A 20,030-nucleotide genomic window follows, 5' to 3' on the forward strand; every position below is an offset into this window, starting at 1 on the left:
CAGGTCAAGGGGAGGGATTTACCCAGGCCAGCAAGCTGACTGAACTAGCTGTGACCCCTGGCCAGTAACCACCTCCCTCTGTGGTTTGTGAGGGTGGTTGGGTGGTGGTCTGATGTTGTCTGTAACTCTCCACTGGGTGCCAACATTCACATTATAGGCATGCCAGAAGGAGAAAAGAAGGAGCAAGAAATTGGAAACCTATTTGAAAAATAATAAAGCTTCCATAATTTGGTGAAGGAAAAATACATACAAGTCCAAGAAGCACAGAAAATCCCAAACAAGATGGACCAAAGAGGACCACACAAGACACATCATAATTAAAATTCCAAGAGTTAAAGAGAGAATTTTAAAAGCACTAAGAGAAAAGCAGAGTTACCTACAAAAGAGTATCTGTAAGACTGTCAGCTGTTTCTCAAGTGAAACTTTCCAGGCAAGAAGGGACTGGCAAGAAGTATTGAGTGATGAAAAGCAAGGACCTATAACCTATATTACTCTATCCAGAAAAGCTGTTATTATTGAAGGGCAGATAAAGTGCTTCCCAGACAATGTAAAGCTAAAGGAGTTCATTATCACCAAACCATTATTATATGAAATATTAGACGGAGTTATTTAAGAAAAAGATCAAAACTATGAACATTAAAATGGCAATACATACATAACTATCAATGACTGAATCTAAAAAACAAACTAAGCAAAGCAAAACAGAAACACAATCACAGATATGGAGAACACTGGGATCTTGTCCAGTGGGGTAGGGGTCTGGGGGATGGAGGAAAAGGTGAAGGGATTAGGAAGTACAAATTGTTAGTTACAGAATAGGCATGGGGCTGTTAAGAGCAAGCAGAGGAAACGGAGTGGCCAAAGAACTTATATGCATAACCCATGACATGAACAAAAGAGGGGTGATCCCAGAGGGAGTAGAGGTGCTGGGTGGAGGGGACAAAGAGGGAAAAACTGGGACAACTGTAATAACATGCTCAATAAATTTTTTTAAAGATGCTGAAAAAATAAAAAGGCTATACTCCAATCTTTCTGAGCTAAATATCTGTGTGATGTCAGATTTTCTCCAAATATGTCAACTAAGATGACAAAACCAGAGATCAAATGCAGAAGCTAATAGAAATTTGCAAAAATGTAAAGCAATGCCTCTCTTCTATTTTTTTAGTTATTGATTTTAAGGTGGTAGGAGGAGAGAGAGACAGAAACAGAGAGAGGGACACTGATTTGTTGTTCGACTTATTGATGCATTCATTGGTTGATTCTTGTAAGCGCCCTGATCTGCAATGGAACCTGAGACCTTGGCATACCAGGAGGACACCCGAACCAGTTGAGCTACCCAGCTCACTAATTTTAAATATCATAGGTTTATTACTGCCAGTTCAAGATGTATTATGAAAGAAAAATTTAAAATATTTCTCAACTTTAATTTCAAACTTGATAAATACTGATGTATAAAACCACACAAACAAAAGCACATTGTGGTCCTTAGTAATATTTAAGAGTAAAATGAGGTCATGAGAGCAAACTGCTTGAGAACTGCTGCCTTAGAATATTAAAATTCAAACATCAGGAGAAGTAATAAGAGTACTAATATTCATTAGGTGCTTGGTAAGCATCAATCAGGCTTATGCCTTAGGGTTGCTAGATCCATGTTATTTAGTTCCTACTTTTCAACTAAAGGAGAAAGAGGGTCAATGAACACACACACACACACACCCCCCCACACACACCCCCACACACACACACACACTCTTTCATTTGAAGAAATAAAGTCTTGCTTAAGATCATCAACTAATAAGTATCAGTGCCAAAATACAAGTCTGGATTATGACTGTCTACACTACATAGCAATGGCTGCATCTGAGATCAGATAATCAAAATGATGCCTCAAATCACCAGGAAAGCCTTGAATTATGTTCATCACATTGTTTCTGAGAAGAGTGAAACAGAAAATGACCCAGCTTCATGATTAAGACCTAGGCTCTAGAGTCAGCCTGCCTGCATTCAAATACTAGCTCTACCACTTAATTTCTCTGTGCCTCCACTCCCTGCCCCATATGTAAAATAAGGAGATTATATACTGTATAGTATTGTTGTAATGATGAACAGGTAACTACAGAATAGTTCCTGACATACAGTGAGAATTTAATACCTGTTCATGCAATGATAATGATGATGATGAAGATGAAGAGGAGGAGGAGGAATATCCTATCAATATGGTCACCACGAGAAAAACTTGGTGCTTTCAACATAATTGCAGTTACTTGGCTAATTTATTTATGTTAAAATTAGATAGTTAATAAGGAAAGATAAATATTAATGTACAACAGTTCTGGATATTTAAGAATATTCATGTATTCGTTAATTAAGCAATCATTTATTGAGTTTGAGCAAAGAACCACGTTAGGTATAAGGTACTCAAAGGTGAATATGCCACAGTTTTTATCCCCAAAGTAGTAAATGGATTCCAAACAAATCTAAAATACAATTAATTCCTAAACTGCTTTTTATGCTTGTTAAGAAAAAATGGCAAGTGGAACACAGCATATACACCACAGTCTAGACATGTGTGTTGATATGCATTTGCAGAATGTCTTTTCTTTATTTAAATCTCAACACTTCTGTGCTTTCTTAGCAAAACTTCCAAGGGAAAAAATTTAAAGAATGTAGCTTAACCAAAAATAATATTGTTATCAAAGGATGCTGAAATTTTCTACATCAAACAGGAGAAGATATAAAAATTAAGTTAATCTATTTTAAATGCCAAGGCAAATAGTAATTCAGGAAATGAAAACGTAGACAAACTACATGTTAGGATTTTTTCAGTTGTTTCTCCTATCAGTCCCACATTTCTAGAAGACAAATAGAACTGATTCACTGTCCATAGTATGCTTAGGGAAAAATAAAAATAAAACCTTACAGAAAAGTACAATATAAATACAAGGGTTGGCAAAAGTAGGTTGTTATTCATATGGAAAAAGACATGTAGATTATGATTATTACAGTAGCTTTATTAACTGTGTTTGGCATTCTCACAACTGTTAACCTACATTTGCCCACCACTGTATATGAAAATGAACACGTGAAGACTAATGTTACTTTGCCATATTGTCTCTTTATTTCACTATCTACATTTGCTTTAAAATCAAGTATAACTATAAATAAAAAAGGAATGAAAGTTCTAGTTTATGTTTTAAAGGCCCTCTGGTTAAAATTTATGAGCAGAATTTAAGAGAAATGACAATAAATTTAAGTTTAAAAAATATTTCATTTAAGTGCATTTCTCTTTAGGAATGCTATTAACTGTTTTTTTCCAATTTATCTGTTCCTTTATTTTAGAGAACTAAAGATTTAGAAATAGTATAAATTAAAAGAAAAAAAAAACATTGACTAAGTAGAAGACTTAGATTCTTCTCTTACATCTACCAATGAATAACTATGTGGTCCAAAATGAGTTACATAACCTCTTTAAACCACAGTTTCCTCACTGGGCAAAAATAGGGATAACCCCCACCTTCCTCTGAGCCGATGGACTCGTTAAATGAGACAAAGTTCACAGTACATGGGGATTTCTTAAAGGTAATTGTTATTGTTACTAAAGCTTCAAATGTAAACTGACTGTTCTTACTTCCTGGGTTAAACATTCATTTAGGTTATATCCAGTAAATTTCACATTTTTTTCCTCCAAAGATCATTTAACTTTGTCACAAAGATACCATACAATTAGCACCATTTGCTGTTTTAGACACACATGCATACCCAATAGCAAGATGGTGTTGCATTTTAATTCAGCACTGTATAAAAAGCATGAAAAGTGCCTTCTTGCCCAGGATAAAACAAGAATTTTAGTCTTTTCAAAGGCTCTATATTTACAAACTTTTAGTTAAAGGAACAAACATTTAAAAGCTGTTATTGTACCAAAAATAAAGTATTTGAAATTCCTACAGTAAATAAACTTTATGGTAAATGCAAAAACATAAGAATCACTCCTTTTCTTTAAACTTCTAGACAATGTACATTAAAGTCTCAAGAAACAGACTCTTTTCTGGTACATGACTGCAATACTCAACCATAAAAGTAAAACCACTTCAGGGATAAGAAAAACTTTTCTTCATTTTCACAAGCAATATACACAGGAAAGAATTCCAGTCCATTTTTAGATAATTTCTGTTAATGGGGATAAGGCATATATTCTTTCTTTTTCTCCTCTTCCTCTTAGTGACACCACGTCATAATTTAATATGTGCATTCTTGAGAGACAGGAGTCATTTCCCCTTTACTGATTGCAAGCCTATAGATGAATCATCTTCATTTCAGTCTCAAATTAGAAACCATAGAGGGGTCATTTTTTTGTCACTTACATAAATAATAAAGTAAACCTGAGGAAACAGTCATTCCTGCTCTTAGAGACATGAATTGCACAAAACAGTATTTTCCTGTCAACCAAACTCAAAAGAGAGGAACAAAATACTCAGCTATCAAAATTCTCATCTTTCCATACACACAGACTAAAAGTAAAGGGATAGAAAAGAATTTCATTTCATGCATATGTAAAGGAAAAATAAACAATCCAGTTAAAAAATGGGCAGAGGATCCAATAGACACTTCTCCAAAGAGGACATACAGATGACCAATAAACATGAAAAAATGCTCAGTGTCACTAATTATCAGAGAAATGCACGTTAAAACCACAATGAGATATTACCTCAAACCTTTCAGAATGGCTATTATCAATAAATCAACAAACAATGAGTGCTGGCAAAGAGGTGGAGAAAGGGGGACCCTCGTTCCCTGCTGGTGGGAATGCAGACCGGTGCAGCTTCTGTGGAAAGCAGTATGAAATTCCTCAAAAAATTAAAAATGGAACTGCCTTATGACCCAGTAATTCTGCTTCTGGGAATATATCCAAAAATAACCTGAAACACTAATTTGAAAGAATATATGCATCTTTATGTTCATTGCAGTGTTATTTACAATAGCCAAGATTTGGAAGAAGTCCAAGTGTCTATCAATAGATGAGTGGATTAAAAAAAGCTGTGGCACATTTACACAATGGAATGCTACTTGGCCGTAAAAAACTTACACAATGGATTACTACTCAGTGGTAAAAATAGGAAGGAGGAAAGGAGGATGAAGGATGGAGGATGAAAGATGGAGGAGGGAGGAGAGAGAAGAGGGAATAATCTTACCATTTCCAACAGTGCAGATGGACTGAAAAGCAATATGTTAGTCAAGCCAGACAGAATAAGACAAATGCCATATGATTGCACTTATATGCGGAATATAATGAACAAAATAAACTAAATAGAAACAAATTCATAGATAGAAGGCAGACTGATGACTGTCAGCGTGGACAGGAGGTTGTGTGAAAAGGAGAAGGGATTAACCAAAACAGGAAAAAAAAATCTCACAGACACAGACAGACAGACAGCAGCACAGCAAATACCAGAGGAAAAGGCAGTGGGGGGAGGTAGAAGAGGGTAAAGGGAGGATAAATGGTGATAGAAGGAGACTTGATTTGGGGTAGTAAACACACAGTACAATGCACAGATCATGTATCATACTGAAATAGAACTGTATACATTAAACTTATGTAATGTTATTAATGTCATCCCAATAAATTCAATAAATAATTCTCATCTTTCCATCAATCTTAAAAATATAAATGAAAGAAATTGCCAGTTACTAATGCTACACTTAAAAGTAGCATACCTCAACATTTTGTCCATAAACTTTATTTAGCAGTCTATAAATACATGCCTATTGATGGTGGTGCTGTAGACATGCCTCAGAATAGCGGGGATTTCATTTAGCACTCCCAACTGATATCAGATATTTGAAAGTGACCCTCTGCAATGCATGTTAACTATTTCTCTAGGTTCTCTAAAATTTGCTCCTGTTTTAAGACAAAGCATCATAAAAAAAGAGTATGTACACTTCCTCATGTACTCTCTGGAAGAAAAGCCATCACTTCTGTAAGTCTGAATGTGAGGTATTCTCACTCTGTATTCTTCATTGTTAGAAAGATGAAAGAAACATATCGTAGAGGAATAATTCATGTATTTTACAAATACAATTTAAGGTCTTACATATCAAACTGTCATTAAAACTCTTACCTTAATTTTATGTGTTTTTACTACAATCTTTTAAATGTGGAAAGATAAGTTATTGATTGTTAAAATGCTGTGTTTAATGGAACAGTTGGAAAAGAGAACTAATGTAATTTCAACTTGATACAATGAAGTTTGGTACAGAAAGTTGCATGCAAAAGAGCAAAGATGATTTAAAAAGCCCCAAATTACTAAATCCTTCATATCTGACTTGAAAGTTTTCTTTCTTACCAATAACCTGTATATATTCTACTTCTCTGATAACACAGGTCTGTATGTGATTATTTCAGATTCTCAATCTCAGCAGTGCACACTTTATAAGCCCAGTAATTCTGTTCTGGAGGGCTGTTCTGTGCATTGAGGATTTTTAGCAGCATCCCTGGCCTCCACCCATTACATGTCTGTGCCGTGCTCTCCCCCACCCCCAAACTGGGACAATCAAGCATGTCTCCAGACACTGTCAAATGTCTCCTAGGAAGGGGGGATGTAAAAATCACACCCAGTTGAGAACTGCTCTGTACCCATGTAAACGTTGTTCCCACTGCCTGAAATTATTTCCCCTATCTTTGCACAAAATTTTTAATCATTTTTCAAGACCCATGTTATCTCCAGGGAGACTTTTTCTTCTAGTCAAAGTTAGTAATTCCTTCCTCTCATATCACCCCCCTTCTTGTTTTTCTATTTAATTACAGAAGAATATATATGTTCTATTTCCCCCTCTGGATAGTGAGAACTTCCATCTTATTTATTCATTGGACTTTTATTGATTTTAGGTGTTCAGTAAAGGTTTATTAATAAATGATTGTGAACCTTCTTTTATAAAGCATCTGTGATTTAACCCTCCCACTGCCAAGCAAAAAATTGGCTCACTGAATGATGTCTTACATTGAATAATACATAATCTCCCACTTCTTTCTGTTGTTGTGGTTTGGTTTGGTTTTACCTTTGTATCTGGGAAATAGAAATTAAATGATATAATTAATTTTAGTAACCCACGGTGCTGGAAATATCAAGTTCTAATATTTTTATTCGATGTTTGTTTAGCTTTATCTTTGAATCAACTATTAATCAGCCCTGGCTGCTGTGGCTCAGTGGACTGAGTGCGGGCCTACAAATCAAAGAGTCCCCAGTTCAATTCCCAGTCAGGGCACATGCCTGGGTTGCGGGCCAGGTCCCCTGTTGGGGATGCACAAGAGGCAACCACACATTGATGTCTGTCTCCCTTTCTCCCTCCCTTCACCTTTGTCTAAAAATAAATAAAAAAATAAATAAAAAAAACAATTAACATGTTTTGCCATCAAAGGTTGTGTCAAATACTTCTTTGGAATGTGAACAATAACACTTAGAAACACAGAAATATAAACCAAACTCAGGTTAAACTTAAAAACCAAACTAAGGTAAAACTTATAAACAGAAATATAAATCAAAATTTTATACCATGAAGATATTTCAAAAGTAAAACTAAAAAATATAACATTCATCAACATTGAACAGTAATTTCCAACTTGATTTTATGTGAAATTGGTATCTTACCAATTATTTAAAGAGATGTCAAAATCTACAAGGAAGAACTTAGAAAAGTATGATGTAATTTTGTGTATATATACTTTATGAATCTAGATTTTATATAAATAAATAAATAAATAAATAAACAAAATCTAAGACTTTTCTGGGAGAATGGTGAATAAAGTAGGAGCCTGGAAATATCTAATGAAAAGAACAACAAAGTAAGAGTGTCACACTCCAAGAAATCTAGAAATCACTACAAGGAGAGCCATCTGAATATTCTGTGCCTTGGGGCTTCTTTCCCATATTAGCAGCTCTTCTAACCTGAATTACCCACATCATTTCTTCAATCTTAGAATTGGTCTCTGCTGCCATTGCTTTAAAAAAAAAGAAAAAGAAAAAAAAAAAAGAAAAATACTCCAGCAATATACATTTTTAAATATTAGTCCCACACTACTAATGAAATTAGTAATTTTAATCCACAGTTTTCTTACAACTAACTCAGGGAAAAATGTTTCATTTACTGCCCGTGGTCAATTCTTAAGGCAAGGCAATTAATTCATCAGGAAAGTAGCATACACCTATACAGGACTGGGGAAGCATCATAGAGTAAATATGCAAATCCGATTTCCTCATGGCTGACAAGTTTCTATTATCAAACTGCTAATGTGTTTATTTGCCCCTCAATGGCTGGAGTTTTGTAATGAATACACAGTGAGCCCTGCAGTTATTAGCTGTGATGGCTAGGTGACAGGGAGGACACTACTGGAGAATTTGTACTTGAAACATCATTGACACACAGTCACATTTCTTTTTTTTTTTTTCCTTCTCTTCACTTAACACGACTCATGCAGTAGGAAATAAACTGGAGCCATTAGAGATTATTCAGGTTTAATAGCACACATCCTTTTAGCTGGCGGTTAGAACAATGCACGATGCGTCAGACTTAAACAGAGGCATCAATTATACTCTCAGTCCTGTTAATATTTTTGACAATATTTAAATAGCACATCCCTTCAGGGCATGGCTTTTTTTTTGCCCTCTCAGTTACACACCTGTCAAGTGTTTAATTTGCCAAAGGGAAACAGTTTGATATCTAAGAGCAGTCTTAATACTGAAGAAGCAAATTAGAAAAATTAAACATTATTGAATAGACATAATGAGGAGGATCTGAGAGGAAATGTAGTAGGCTCAATTCAACATGGCATGTCAACACCTGCCATCAAAGCAGCTATATGATCATGGTCTCGAATATGCTGCGTATACCTCGAGCTTTTCAATTATTCACTCCCTTTGCTTTTGAAGAGAGCAGAATTATGATGGATAAAATCAGAGGGGTCGAATACACCAATAATACTAACAAAGATGGCAACAGTAACTTGTACCTATGGTGCATATAAAATTATACATCTGAAAATATAGTTCAGGTATAAGATAATAAACAAAAGCTAGCCACTGTGGATCAGATTTATGTAGTTACTGGTTTAAAAGCACAAAAATATTTCATTCCTTAGGTGTATTAATTAAATATTAAACTATAAATATTAATGATATTATATTAATATTAATATTAATAAATATTAATAATAATATAGTTGGTAAACTATATAGAGAATTTAAATCTAACAAAGTTTCGAATTTTTGTGTTTAAACTTTAAAACAGAAAATACTACAAGTTTCTGAAATTTTACTCTAGTCATCCAAGACAAAAATCTGGTTCAATAAATGAATGAAATTGAATTAGTAAAGAATGGAGACCAAAGAAAAGAATCAAAACAACTAAGAAGCTGTCAGTGGTTTTAACAGAAATTAAACTTTTATCAGATAAAGACCAATTTTCTGCCTTTGGGGGAAAATTATGTGAGATGGGCTGTACAGTCAGAAATGGGCAAGGGTGGTGCCTGGCAAGGCCAAGAAAACTGAATTCTAGTCACCCATCCTCCCTAAGTCGTTGTAATAAGCAGAGTGTGGGCCACGTGGTTTCCTTGGTCCCTTTCAGTACTCGAACAGGTGACCTAAGAGACGAAAGTCCAAAGGCAAGTGAGACATGCTTTCAGAATTCACAAACCTCACAGCTCACTTAGTCCTCAAATATATCAGTGTCTAATCATTAACACAAAAACATCACACTGTACATAGTCGCAGATGACATGTGATGATATTATGCTTCACAGATTTCCAAGGCAGTTGCAGCTGAATGATGTGGGGCTCAAAAACAGTTTTGGAGCTTATTTCCTACTTGGAAATGGTAAAACAAGCTCAACAACAAGTAGGCCCACTGACCCCCTCCCTTGGGCAGACCTGTAAGTGTAAACGCTAGTCCGCTTTCATCAGGCTGACTACAAGGGGCATTTTTACAATTATCTCGCTGAACTAGTGGCATCTCCTTACATACTTACTGGGACTTTTTGTTTTAACTTTTCCTCTCATTCTAATCATAGCTTCATAATACAAGTGGGAAAGACACCTGCTCGACTTCACACTCTGAAAAAACAAATAGTTTTTCCCATTATAATCACATTTATATTCAGGATATTGGCTTCTCCAAAACCTTGCCCATCCATTCTGAAAATGAGTCTCTAAAACCAATCTTTTCAATAACTTGCAAAGGGGACAAATACAACTACATATAACAAAACACCACCCCTTTTCAATAATTCATGATAATGACTTTAAGAATCGTTAAGTAGAAATTCACTAGAGAAAAATATTTTTAAAGTTTCTTCTTGATTTAACTTTTTGGTTACCAAAATATCTAGATTAAGAAGTTTCATGACATTAAACAATTCCTTCTCTATTGCTACTATTTGTTCTTTTTGCACTTGGCACATATTTCAGGTTTTTTTAATTGGAACTGTTTTATCACTGAATTATAAAACTAGTCTTAAGTTTCATTTTTAACCTTTTAAGCAGAATATTTACTAGCAAATCATCCAATACCATTAAACTAATGCTAAAAATATTAGAATGAGAATTAACTTGGATTGAAGGCATAGATTGACTTCAAACCTTGTGAGGGTAACAATCATTTTAATTATTTATTTATTTATTTATGTATTTATATATGTATGTATGTATTTATTTATTTATTTACTTATTTTTTTGCCCTGGTCATTGTGGCTCAGTTAGTTGGAGCATCATCCCGTAACCAAAAGGTTGTGGGTTAGATTCTTGGTCAGGGCATATACTTGGGTTAAGGATTCAGTCCCCTGTCTGGGTGCATACAGGAGGCAACCAATCAATGCTTCTCTCTCGCATCTGTTTCTTTCTCTCCTTCCTCTCTTTCTAAAAGCAATGAGAGAATGTCCTTGAGTGAGGATAAAAGATAAAAGAAAATAAAAAACCCACTAAAATATTTGTTTTAAACCTGAAAAATGGTGATTTAATTAGTAAATTCAAAGAACTGACTTCAATTTTCATTCTGTCATTGTGATGTATTTCTGTTTTAATATAAATGCTAGGCTTTTTAATGCTCATGATTTTTACAGAGAAAACTGTTACATTTAGAAGTTCTAATGTTTATCACCATCTGATGCTGTCATGGAAGGAACGGCTACTTACACTCCTTTAAGAAGTGAGAATTGCAATTCCTCTAACTGATGACAGTGTAATTATTCTTTTTACTTTTAAAATGGAGGTGATTTCCCTTCTTCACACATGATTACACATGCAAATCCAGGCTCATCTGAAATCTTGTAAGTATACTGAATGTCTGAATCCGAATGAGCAAAATCACATGAACAATGAGCTTTCATGATGACGGAAACCAAGTCTACAGCCACCTACTCTAAACATATTTCATTATCCCCTCCTCCCGTAGGGGCTCATTCTTTAGCATTCACACAACTTTCAACACAATGTCATATCATCTACAATATACAGCAACAACCATTACAAAAATAACTAGGGGGGAAAAAGCCACAGTGAATCTGAATGTCTCCTTTGGAGGTTTAAATGACTTCATTAACTATTCATTAACACATACAAAATTCAGCCTTTGAGAAAAACACAAGCCTTTCACAAGATCTATGCCAAGCTGCGAATGCCTGCTTTGGGTGAACGATGTCCTACCTGGTCTTTCAGCTGCTGCACAGAAGTCTGAAGGCTCAGAATCTGACTGAAGAGTGGGCTCTGCAAGACCGACTTTAACAGGTTCAGTTTGTCTTCGTTTGCCACATCCCCACGTTCTCGCAGTTTGGCCTGTAAGCGCTCTGCTGCCTGCAGGGCCCGGGTTTTATCTATACCAAAGAGCAGCATCAATCAATACAACAGGATTCAAACACACACATCAACCTATGCTGACAGAAATCCTAAAACTGTTCCTTCTTGAGAGCATAAAATTGACTCAGAAAAAAAAAGAGGGACTGAAACATGTCACTATAAATATGTCCCTCAACCTTAAAGTCTCTTATAAGAAAGTTTATTTGAAAGTGGGGAATTGATTATAGTGTATGATACATGCAACTAATTTTAAAGTACAGAATCTAATTCAAATAAAGTATATTTGGGTTCTAATGCCAGCTATTTCTACTTTAATAAAAACTATTGAAGACTAAATGCTCAGTAGTCTTGCAAATGCTGATATTTTCACCTGTTAAAAATTTATTTACATGTAAGAAAAATTAGAAATATAATTCACATATAAGTGAATTTGGAAAATGTCATAACATCCAAAATATGACGATTTTATATATTAAAAAGCATTCTATACATGAGAATTTACTTCAAAATATATCACAGTAATGCATGTCATTTCAAAAACACAACTTTTAATGTTTTATGGGTTTTCCCCCAAATTTAAATAGCAAATTTACACATATAATTAATTTTCAAATACCATAATTCAAATATTAATTGACCATTTAATGTATCAGGCACAAAGCTGCAAAATATATAAGAATATAACAGTAATAATAATCCTAGAATCTTACCTTCATGTTCTACCAGATAGTGAATTTCTACCAAAAATAATAATTAAAAACATCCCCCTAAGCATGTGCATAGGCATGTACATACTCACCCACTCTCTCCTTTTCTCTCTCTCTTACTTAGAAGTGAAACCATATTTATTTTTTAAATGGAGACTGTTCAATTATATGTCCTAATGGAATATATGTTATATATATTAAAATATATTTGCCATATCATAGTAATAAAAAATAAGAATTATCACCAGAGATACTTTCTATAACATTAAATGTGGAATTACACAGAAATTGGGAAATTAAAACATGAATTAATGCTGATTATAAGTTCACAAACACACACAAATTTAAACAAACAATACATACTTATGTGCAGAATTTTAAAAGCAAATAATAATAAAGATACAGATGAAAACTTAATTCTAGGTGCTATTTCCCATGGTATCTCCGAATAAAAAGCCAGCATTAGGTTCGTACATAAGAACTGGGTTTACATTTAAACATAAAACCCATAATTAGTAAAACATATATATGCTTTTAACTTTTGCTTATAAATGATGTTTTTATAACACTTCAGGTGAAATTGTACAAATATAGAAACACATGACCTTAGTATAATGCTAGTGGATAAAAACTTTTAAAACTGAGTTACAACAGACTCCTGCTATTTAGAACATACCATATTTCAAAGATCCCATTGGAAGGACTTTCAATTCTTATAAAATAGTCAAAAAGAAATAGGTCTTACCTATAGTTTCTAACATTTTTTTCAATGTTCAGTGTTCTCTATATACAGCAACCAAAATGGAACTCTGGGGAGAAAAAAATGAAACAGTTATGTTTAATCATAACTTTAAAATTAGATTCTGAAACTATATACTACAGAAATCACATGATATTACTGTAATTCCTCTGACCACTAAAACTTTGTTGACTTAAAAGATAGTTCTCCTTCCAGGCAAAAAAAATCTTACATTTGCAGGTAATACTTGCAAAATGAGGTGAATGGCATAAAATCTCTTTTAAATAAAATTACAGACATATCCAAAATATTTCCCTAAGAGTTACTCAATATAGCTCACTAAAATCTTGGATTCATTTAAAGATCCTTACCCACGGAGTAAGAAGCTAACCTGACTCTACATAAGAAATTCTGTGGGCAAAAAATTGAAATGTAAAAAGCAGAAGATGTGATCCTGGCCTTGAAAGTTCATAGTGTAACTGGGCAGACAGTAGATACATACCATTAAAAATGAACTATGACACTCAAGTACTACTCTAGCCACTGGGACATAATGCATTAAATCACGGATGAAAAACTGAATAAAAGAATGTTAAATTTTAAAAAAAGACTCTTCAAAGGTTTTCAAAATACTCACCTAGCTATAATATTCTCTTCTTTCCCAATAAAAACAACAACAAAAAAATTCTCAAATCCTTCAATTCACACACATCTCGTCTTTCTCTGACAATACTCATCTAGATAAAGTATTGAATTCAGCTCTCCACTGACCATGTCTACATCACTAACCCATCTTTAATCTCTGTCCAACAATTTTGCACAGTCTCCATAGTTAAATCTACCCTTTGTCTTGCAGAAAACTGAGTCATCAGGAAGTCAGTCAACAATTCAACAAAGGAATCTACAAAACACATCCTCACTTTCATCTGGAGGATAAGAAAGGGTATTTCTTTGAGAAGGAAGAAGTTGCCCCGTTGTTTCTTTAAGAGAAACATTTGGAAAAATGGAAGTATGTTGGGGGAGGGGGGGTGTGTGTTGGGGGGTGTGTGTGTGTGTGTGTGTACACACACATGCATGGACCATCAATGCCTGCAATTAGCTCTGTGTATAACAGAGAACAGTACTTACTGACTTTCCTTACCCCAATTTAAAATATACTACTGAAACCAACAGCTTCATTCCAGTCAATTAGCTCAACCACTGGCACTTGTTTTAAAAAATGTCCTGATGTCACAATGAGAGGGCACTGGCTTTAACCTGGAACTGAAACCTAGATAGCAGTGTGGCCTTGAGCAAGGAAGGGGCCAAGCATCTGAACTGTAGTTTCCCAGAGAACATATTACTCATTGCGAATATGATAAATGAGATAAATAAAACATGTCAATTTCCAGATCACTGTATAAATCATAATTATAAAATACATAAGGATTAATACTGAGTCCATATAGATGAACATTCCAAAACCAGGCACTGCATGGTTTCATTGGGAAAAACACCGGGAGATCTTAAAAATAAGCTAGTCATATTTTTTATTCTTACTGACAAGGAGGCTATAATATTCCTTCATAAAATAGCATACAATTAGGTTTCCTCTCTCAAAAAAATTATTAACTTCTGACAATTAAAAAGTAAAGATACCCCAACATAAGGAAGCCCAGATCTATGTAGGTATATTTAATTAAATTGCTCAAGGAGAAGTATGGCAGCACTGAAAGACCATGGATTAAGGAGTCTGATGATTTCAACTTGAACACTTACTAAGTCACTTATCTATCTTTTCTGAATTTGAAACTCTCTTAAAGTTCAGAAAGGGTAAAATTATATACATGAGTGCTTGGTATACACAATAAAAGTTGGTCCCATTCTCTTTCCTTTATAAAATATTAACTCAGAAAAATAGGCAGTACTGGCATGAGGTGAACGGGGAGGCACACTTTGAATTTAGAGGTCTGGTGATTTAGAAGGAGTCTGCAGAGAAAGTGGAGGGTAGGCAGTTCCAACTGAGAAAAACATTGCTGTCCAAGAGTTCACCTACAAGTCAGGTATGTGAAAAAATTAATCTTTTCCAGATAAATTCTTGCTATCACAAAGGTTTTTGGGGTTTTTTTTTAAAGGCTCAAGTTTCAAGTCACTGACATTAGCTCCCAGATGAAATCTCCACTCCTCTGGATTTCAGCAATAAAAAATTAGTTTCAGTTTATCCTCTCTGCTCTGATGTCCCTAAAATAAATACAGGGAAGTGTGTGTGTGTGTGTGTGTGTGTGTGTGTGTGTGTGTGTGTGTGTGTGTGTGTGTGTGTGTGTTTATCCAGATTTCACCATTAGTTACCATGACAGAGACAGGAGATTCAGAAACTGTGGTCTTTTCTATGTTCTTTACTCTTACCCAAGGATTCTGTTCTAAGTATAAAGAAATTCATTTGTAATCATAGAATTTTTGAGATGCAGAAATGGAGTGTACTCCCATGAAACAGCAGATGTGAATTCTCCTTCTCACCCTTTCACCATCACCGTTCCCTCATTACCCATCTCAGCATTGTATGGAAATAGGAGGGTATCTGAGTGAAAACAGTGGGTCACAGCCAATGAGTAAGACTTTAAAAAGTTCCAGTACATGTCAGAATGCCAAGCTCTGAGGGTTTTTCTAAGCAATTCATGTGACCAGTGAGGATGCTGAAGCAGAGGGGCAATAAAGAGAAGAAATAAGAAATGGAAACAATAACAAAGTAATCAACACTAATGCTGGAGCTGAAGTAATAACAGCAAACATAGCACCTATCACATGCTGGGCACTGTACAAAGCATATTATACAATTAAATCGTTTAATCCTCACCTAATCCACTCGCTTGAGGAAACTAAGGCACAGAAAGGTTAATTAACTTGTCCAAGGTCATACAACTAGCACCTGATGGAGCCAGAATTTAAATTCAGACATTGTGGCTCCAGAGTCAGTTAACAATTTAACTTCTCCAATACCCCACCTCTGGATAGGAATATTTACCCAACCATTCTCTCCTCTTTCCAAGTTCAAAATTGTGTAGACCTTGCCCCACACAAAGAGAAACTGAAGGAAGAAATTGGAAGACAACTTGCATATAAAGTCTAGTGAAATAAGCCAGTCAGAGAAAGACAAATACCATATGATTTCGCTCACATGTGGAATCTAACTGAACTAACTGAACTATGAAACAGACTCCTAGAGAGCAGGCTGATAGCTGGGGGCAGTAGTTTGAGGGGTGGAGGGATCAAGCAAAAAGGAAAAAGGACTCATGGACATGGACAACAGGGTGGTGATGGCAGATGGGGGGAGGGGAGTGAAGGGAGGTGGAAGAGGGTACAAGGAGGAAAAATACAATAAAAAATAAACTATTAAAAATAATTATTGCTTGGCAAAATAATAATAATAATAATAATAAAGTCCAGGAATGAAAGTGAATGAAATGGGTTGGTGTTGACAATGGAACATAGCCAACAATCCGTATATGACAGGAACATGTCAGAATTAAGTATTTTAGAAACTATGGTAGATATATCAAAGAAAGATAAGTAATATTCACCATTTATATAAAGTTCATATATGTTTAAACAAATCACTTTTAAAATCCAAGTTTTTAAGAAAAATCCCAGAAAAAACAAGCCTCCTTATATTAATATTCAAAGTACACTAGAAAAAATGGCTATTACATTTCAAGGTAGAAATCCCTCAACATAAGAAGAATAAGCATATTCAAAGAGCAAAGAAAATACTAGTTCTGTTCCAGCCTACTCTTGAGGCATTATGTTTGTGGCCACTTCATTATCTGGTTATAACTGAGCCTATCTGATTTAGTACCCATGGCACTCAGAACTGTAAAACACATCAATAGTGACTTAATTAATTCAGTACCTATGAGGAACTGTAGAGCCAGGCACATTATATACACACTACATCAGGGGTGCAGGAACCCTGACCATCTTGCTCTCCACAATGTCCTCCACTGCCTGGCACATTATACCCTCCATTTTCCAGGTAAGACAACAGAGAAAAGGAGAGGCTGAGAGGCTGAGGTCTTAGTCAACGCCCCATATCTAGCCAGCAAGCTGGAGAACTAAGATTTGAATCCAATTCTGCTTGATTTCAAAGAGCACTCTAATTCTTCTATCGCACTACCCGTATTTGCCACACTGTCTTGGTAAAAGAAAAATCACATGGTGTAAATATATTATTAAAGGGAAAAAAAACACAAAGTGCAGGGCAATGTATTAAATTTCTAGTATTTGTATACAAGGGAGGGAAATGTTTATGTAAATAAAACTAATATGAGTTTGGTGTGGTTTTTAAGCATGGATTATTTTCACAAGCTTTCTAAAGACTAATAGCAGGATGTGAGAAGCAGGAGGACATTAAAAGAAACTTATTTTGCACCTCACTTCTGTGTTTTTTAAATTTTGTATCAATATAAGGCTGCCAAAGTTAGCAAATAAAAATACAGGATACCTAGTTAAATTTTAATTTCTGATAATGAAAAATGTTATAGTATAATTATATCCCACGTAAAACTTGGGACATATTTATACTAATTAGCAATTTGTTGATTACATAATTCAAATTTAACTGGGCATCCATTATTTTATTTGGCAACCCTACTTATCTATTATTAGCTCGGGAAAAAACTCAAAATTTTCAAAATCATTTTTAATTTAAGACCTTTTTGATTCCTGAAAAACTGTAACACGATGACAGAGTTGCCAAATCCTTTAGAAATTTCTAAAGATTTCAGCTGTGACCATATGATACTCCAATAATGGGTTAGTAACACTAGTTTCAACAGAGAATAAAAATCAAATAGGATATTTAGTTTTATTTAGAAACAGAAACTTAATATCTGATCGTTTTATTTTTCAACACGCTGAACTAGTAATATGTAGGCACAGCTTTTATGTAGTAGACAATTGGTGCTTGGAACATAAAACAGGTCATTCTGCCCAATGCAGATTACATGGCAACTAACAAGTGAAAATATGTTTTAGGCTAAAAATAACTCTACTAAGAGAAACTGTCCCAAATGCATACAATTTTCTAGTTATCTTAAACAATTCTGACTGTAAAAGGAGTACAACATTAAAAGAGCTTGTTGCAATGGTTTGCGGCTTGTCAGAGTTGCTCAGCATCTGTTACTGCATTTAAATTTAGCATGTGTCTCATTCATAGCTGTATCAGCACTACCTGAATTTAGCACACAAATATGAGGCTGTAGTCATTTACAGGTAGTTTGTTATAAATTCAACTGGCCATGACAACAAAACTTACACTTCCAATCAGAATTCATGTTCTAGGATAACACTACTGAACTATTGCTCCAAAAGCATATTTGACACCAGTATCAATCATGCAGTCATCCAAGAGAAAACAGCTTCTTTTTAGCATCTGTTCTTTTGAACTTCTCCCTCATTTTTGTAGTCTTGATCAAAAAAGCATTTGTGGACAATGTTTTTATTTTCAAGTTGGCATTCATGAACTTTTTGGGTCCCTTCAATAATAAGAGTTTATTAATTTTATTTTATTCCCCCCAAATCAAAGACAATCAAGTATCAAGGAACCTTGTCTTTACAACATACTTCAAATATGTTGATTAATAGTCCTGTCCTTCCTTTACAAAATGGAAAGACACATTCCCAATCCAAAGTGAAAATGCCAAGGGGGTCACAGGATTACAAAAGAACACAAATTCTGCTATTACTGCTTCAACAACACATGGGAAGCCTATGTGAGTGACATGTTGGTGGGTGGCTGAATTAGAGAAACAAGGACACAGTCTGGGAACCCACAGGCCAAGTGACTGGAAGAAAAAAACTGTACACAGATACTTAAAATACAAGAAGACATAAGGATGCCAAACCCAAATGGAAGAGATAGGACTCTATGTACAGAGTCCTAAAGAACAGATGGGACTCAGGACAGAAAGGGTAATAAAAGAGCACCCCATCTAGAGGCAAAGATGCACTGTACCTTTTCTGAGAACTTCAAGTAGTTTCTTGCACCTGGACTGAGGCTGAAGGAGGAGGAAGGACAGAAGCAGACGTGATAGGGCTAGAGAGGTGGCATTGCCCTCCAGGCTAAATGACTGACGATGGTGCATACCATTCTTAAAGAATTTAAATATTTAGCCTTGAAGTTTATTTTGGTACAGTGAGTAACATGGTTATTTTGTTTTAGAAAGGCCAGTCTGATAATGGTGTGAAAGGCCTATGAGAAGCAAGAGAAACTGGAAAAAAAGACCAGGTAAGAGACAATTTTTTAAAATAGAGAAAAAGTGAAAAATAAATAAAAATGGGAGATGGATTCAAGAACTAATTAAGAGCAATAAGCAGCAGAACCTGGCAATGTGGACGGAATGAAGATGAGTCTAACATAAATTCCAGCTTTCCTGTTTCAGTTACTGATTGGATGGTAATATCAATCGCCTAGATAAAAAATATAAAAATAAGAGCAGATCAGTGGTATGACTGTTCTAGAAACAAAACCTGTCCTGATCAAGAGTTTAAAAGGCTGAATCATTGTTCCTTATTATGTTGCTAAGGACTGAACTATATGCCCCCAAAATGCATATGCTGAAGCTGTATCCCTCAATGTGACTGCATTAGGAGATAAAGCTTCTATGACCGCGTAAGGAAAGGAACAGCTATCACTTGCTCCCTCCCTCCCTTCTTCCTGCCACCTCTCTCCACATGCAACCACCAAATAAAGGCCATGTGAGGACACAGTGG

At 35.0% G+C, this 20,030-nt stretch overlaps 1 protein-coding gene across 15 annotated transcripts in view; it reads right to left on the bottom strand.

Moving 5' to 3' along the window:
- The window catches only part of MPDZ (multiple PDZ domain crumbs cell polarity complex component), a 172,634-nt gene that overhangs the window by 128,722 nt on the left and 23,882 nt on the right, over positions 1-20,030 (bottom strand). For all 15 annotated transcript variants that reach the window (XM_054583164.1, XM_054583162.1, XM_054583160.1 and 12 more), the window contains exons 2-3: positions 13,290-13,353; positions 11,688-11,854 (exon numbers count right to left, since the gene is read on the bottom strand). In XM_054583164.1, the coding sequence (XP_054439139.1) occupies positions 11,688-11,854; positions 13,290-13,305 (183 nt within the window). In that variant the 5' untranslated portion in view covers positions 13,306-13,353. The remainder of the gene's footprint in view (positions 1-11,687; positions 11,855-13,289; positions 13,354-20,030) is intronic.

This window comes from Pteronotus mesoamericanus, unplaced genomic scaffold (genome assembly GCF_021234165.1).
Source record: "Pteronotus mesoamericanus isolate MK-2021 breed Mesoamerican mustached bat unplaced genomic scaffold, CSHL_Meso_final contig_73, whole genome shotgun sequence".
NCBI classification, from domain to species: Eukaryota; Metazoa; Chordata; class Mammalia; order Chiroptera; family Mormoopidae; genus Pteronotus; species Pteronotus mesoamericanus.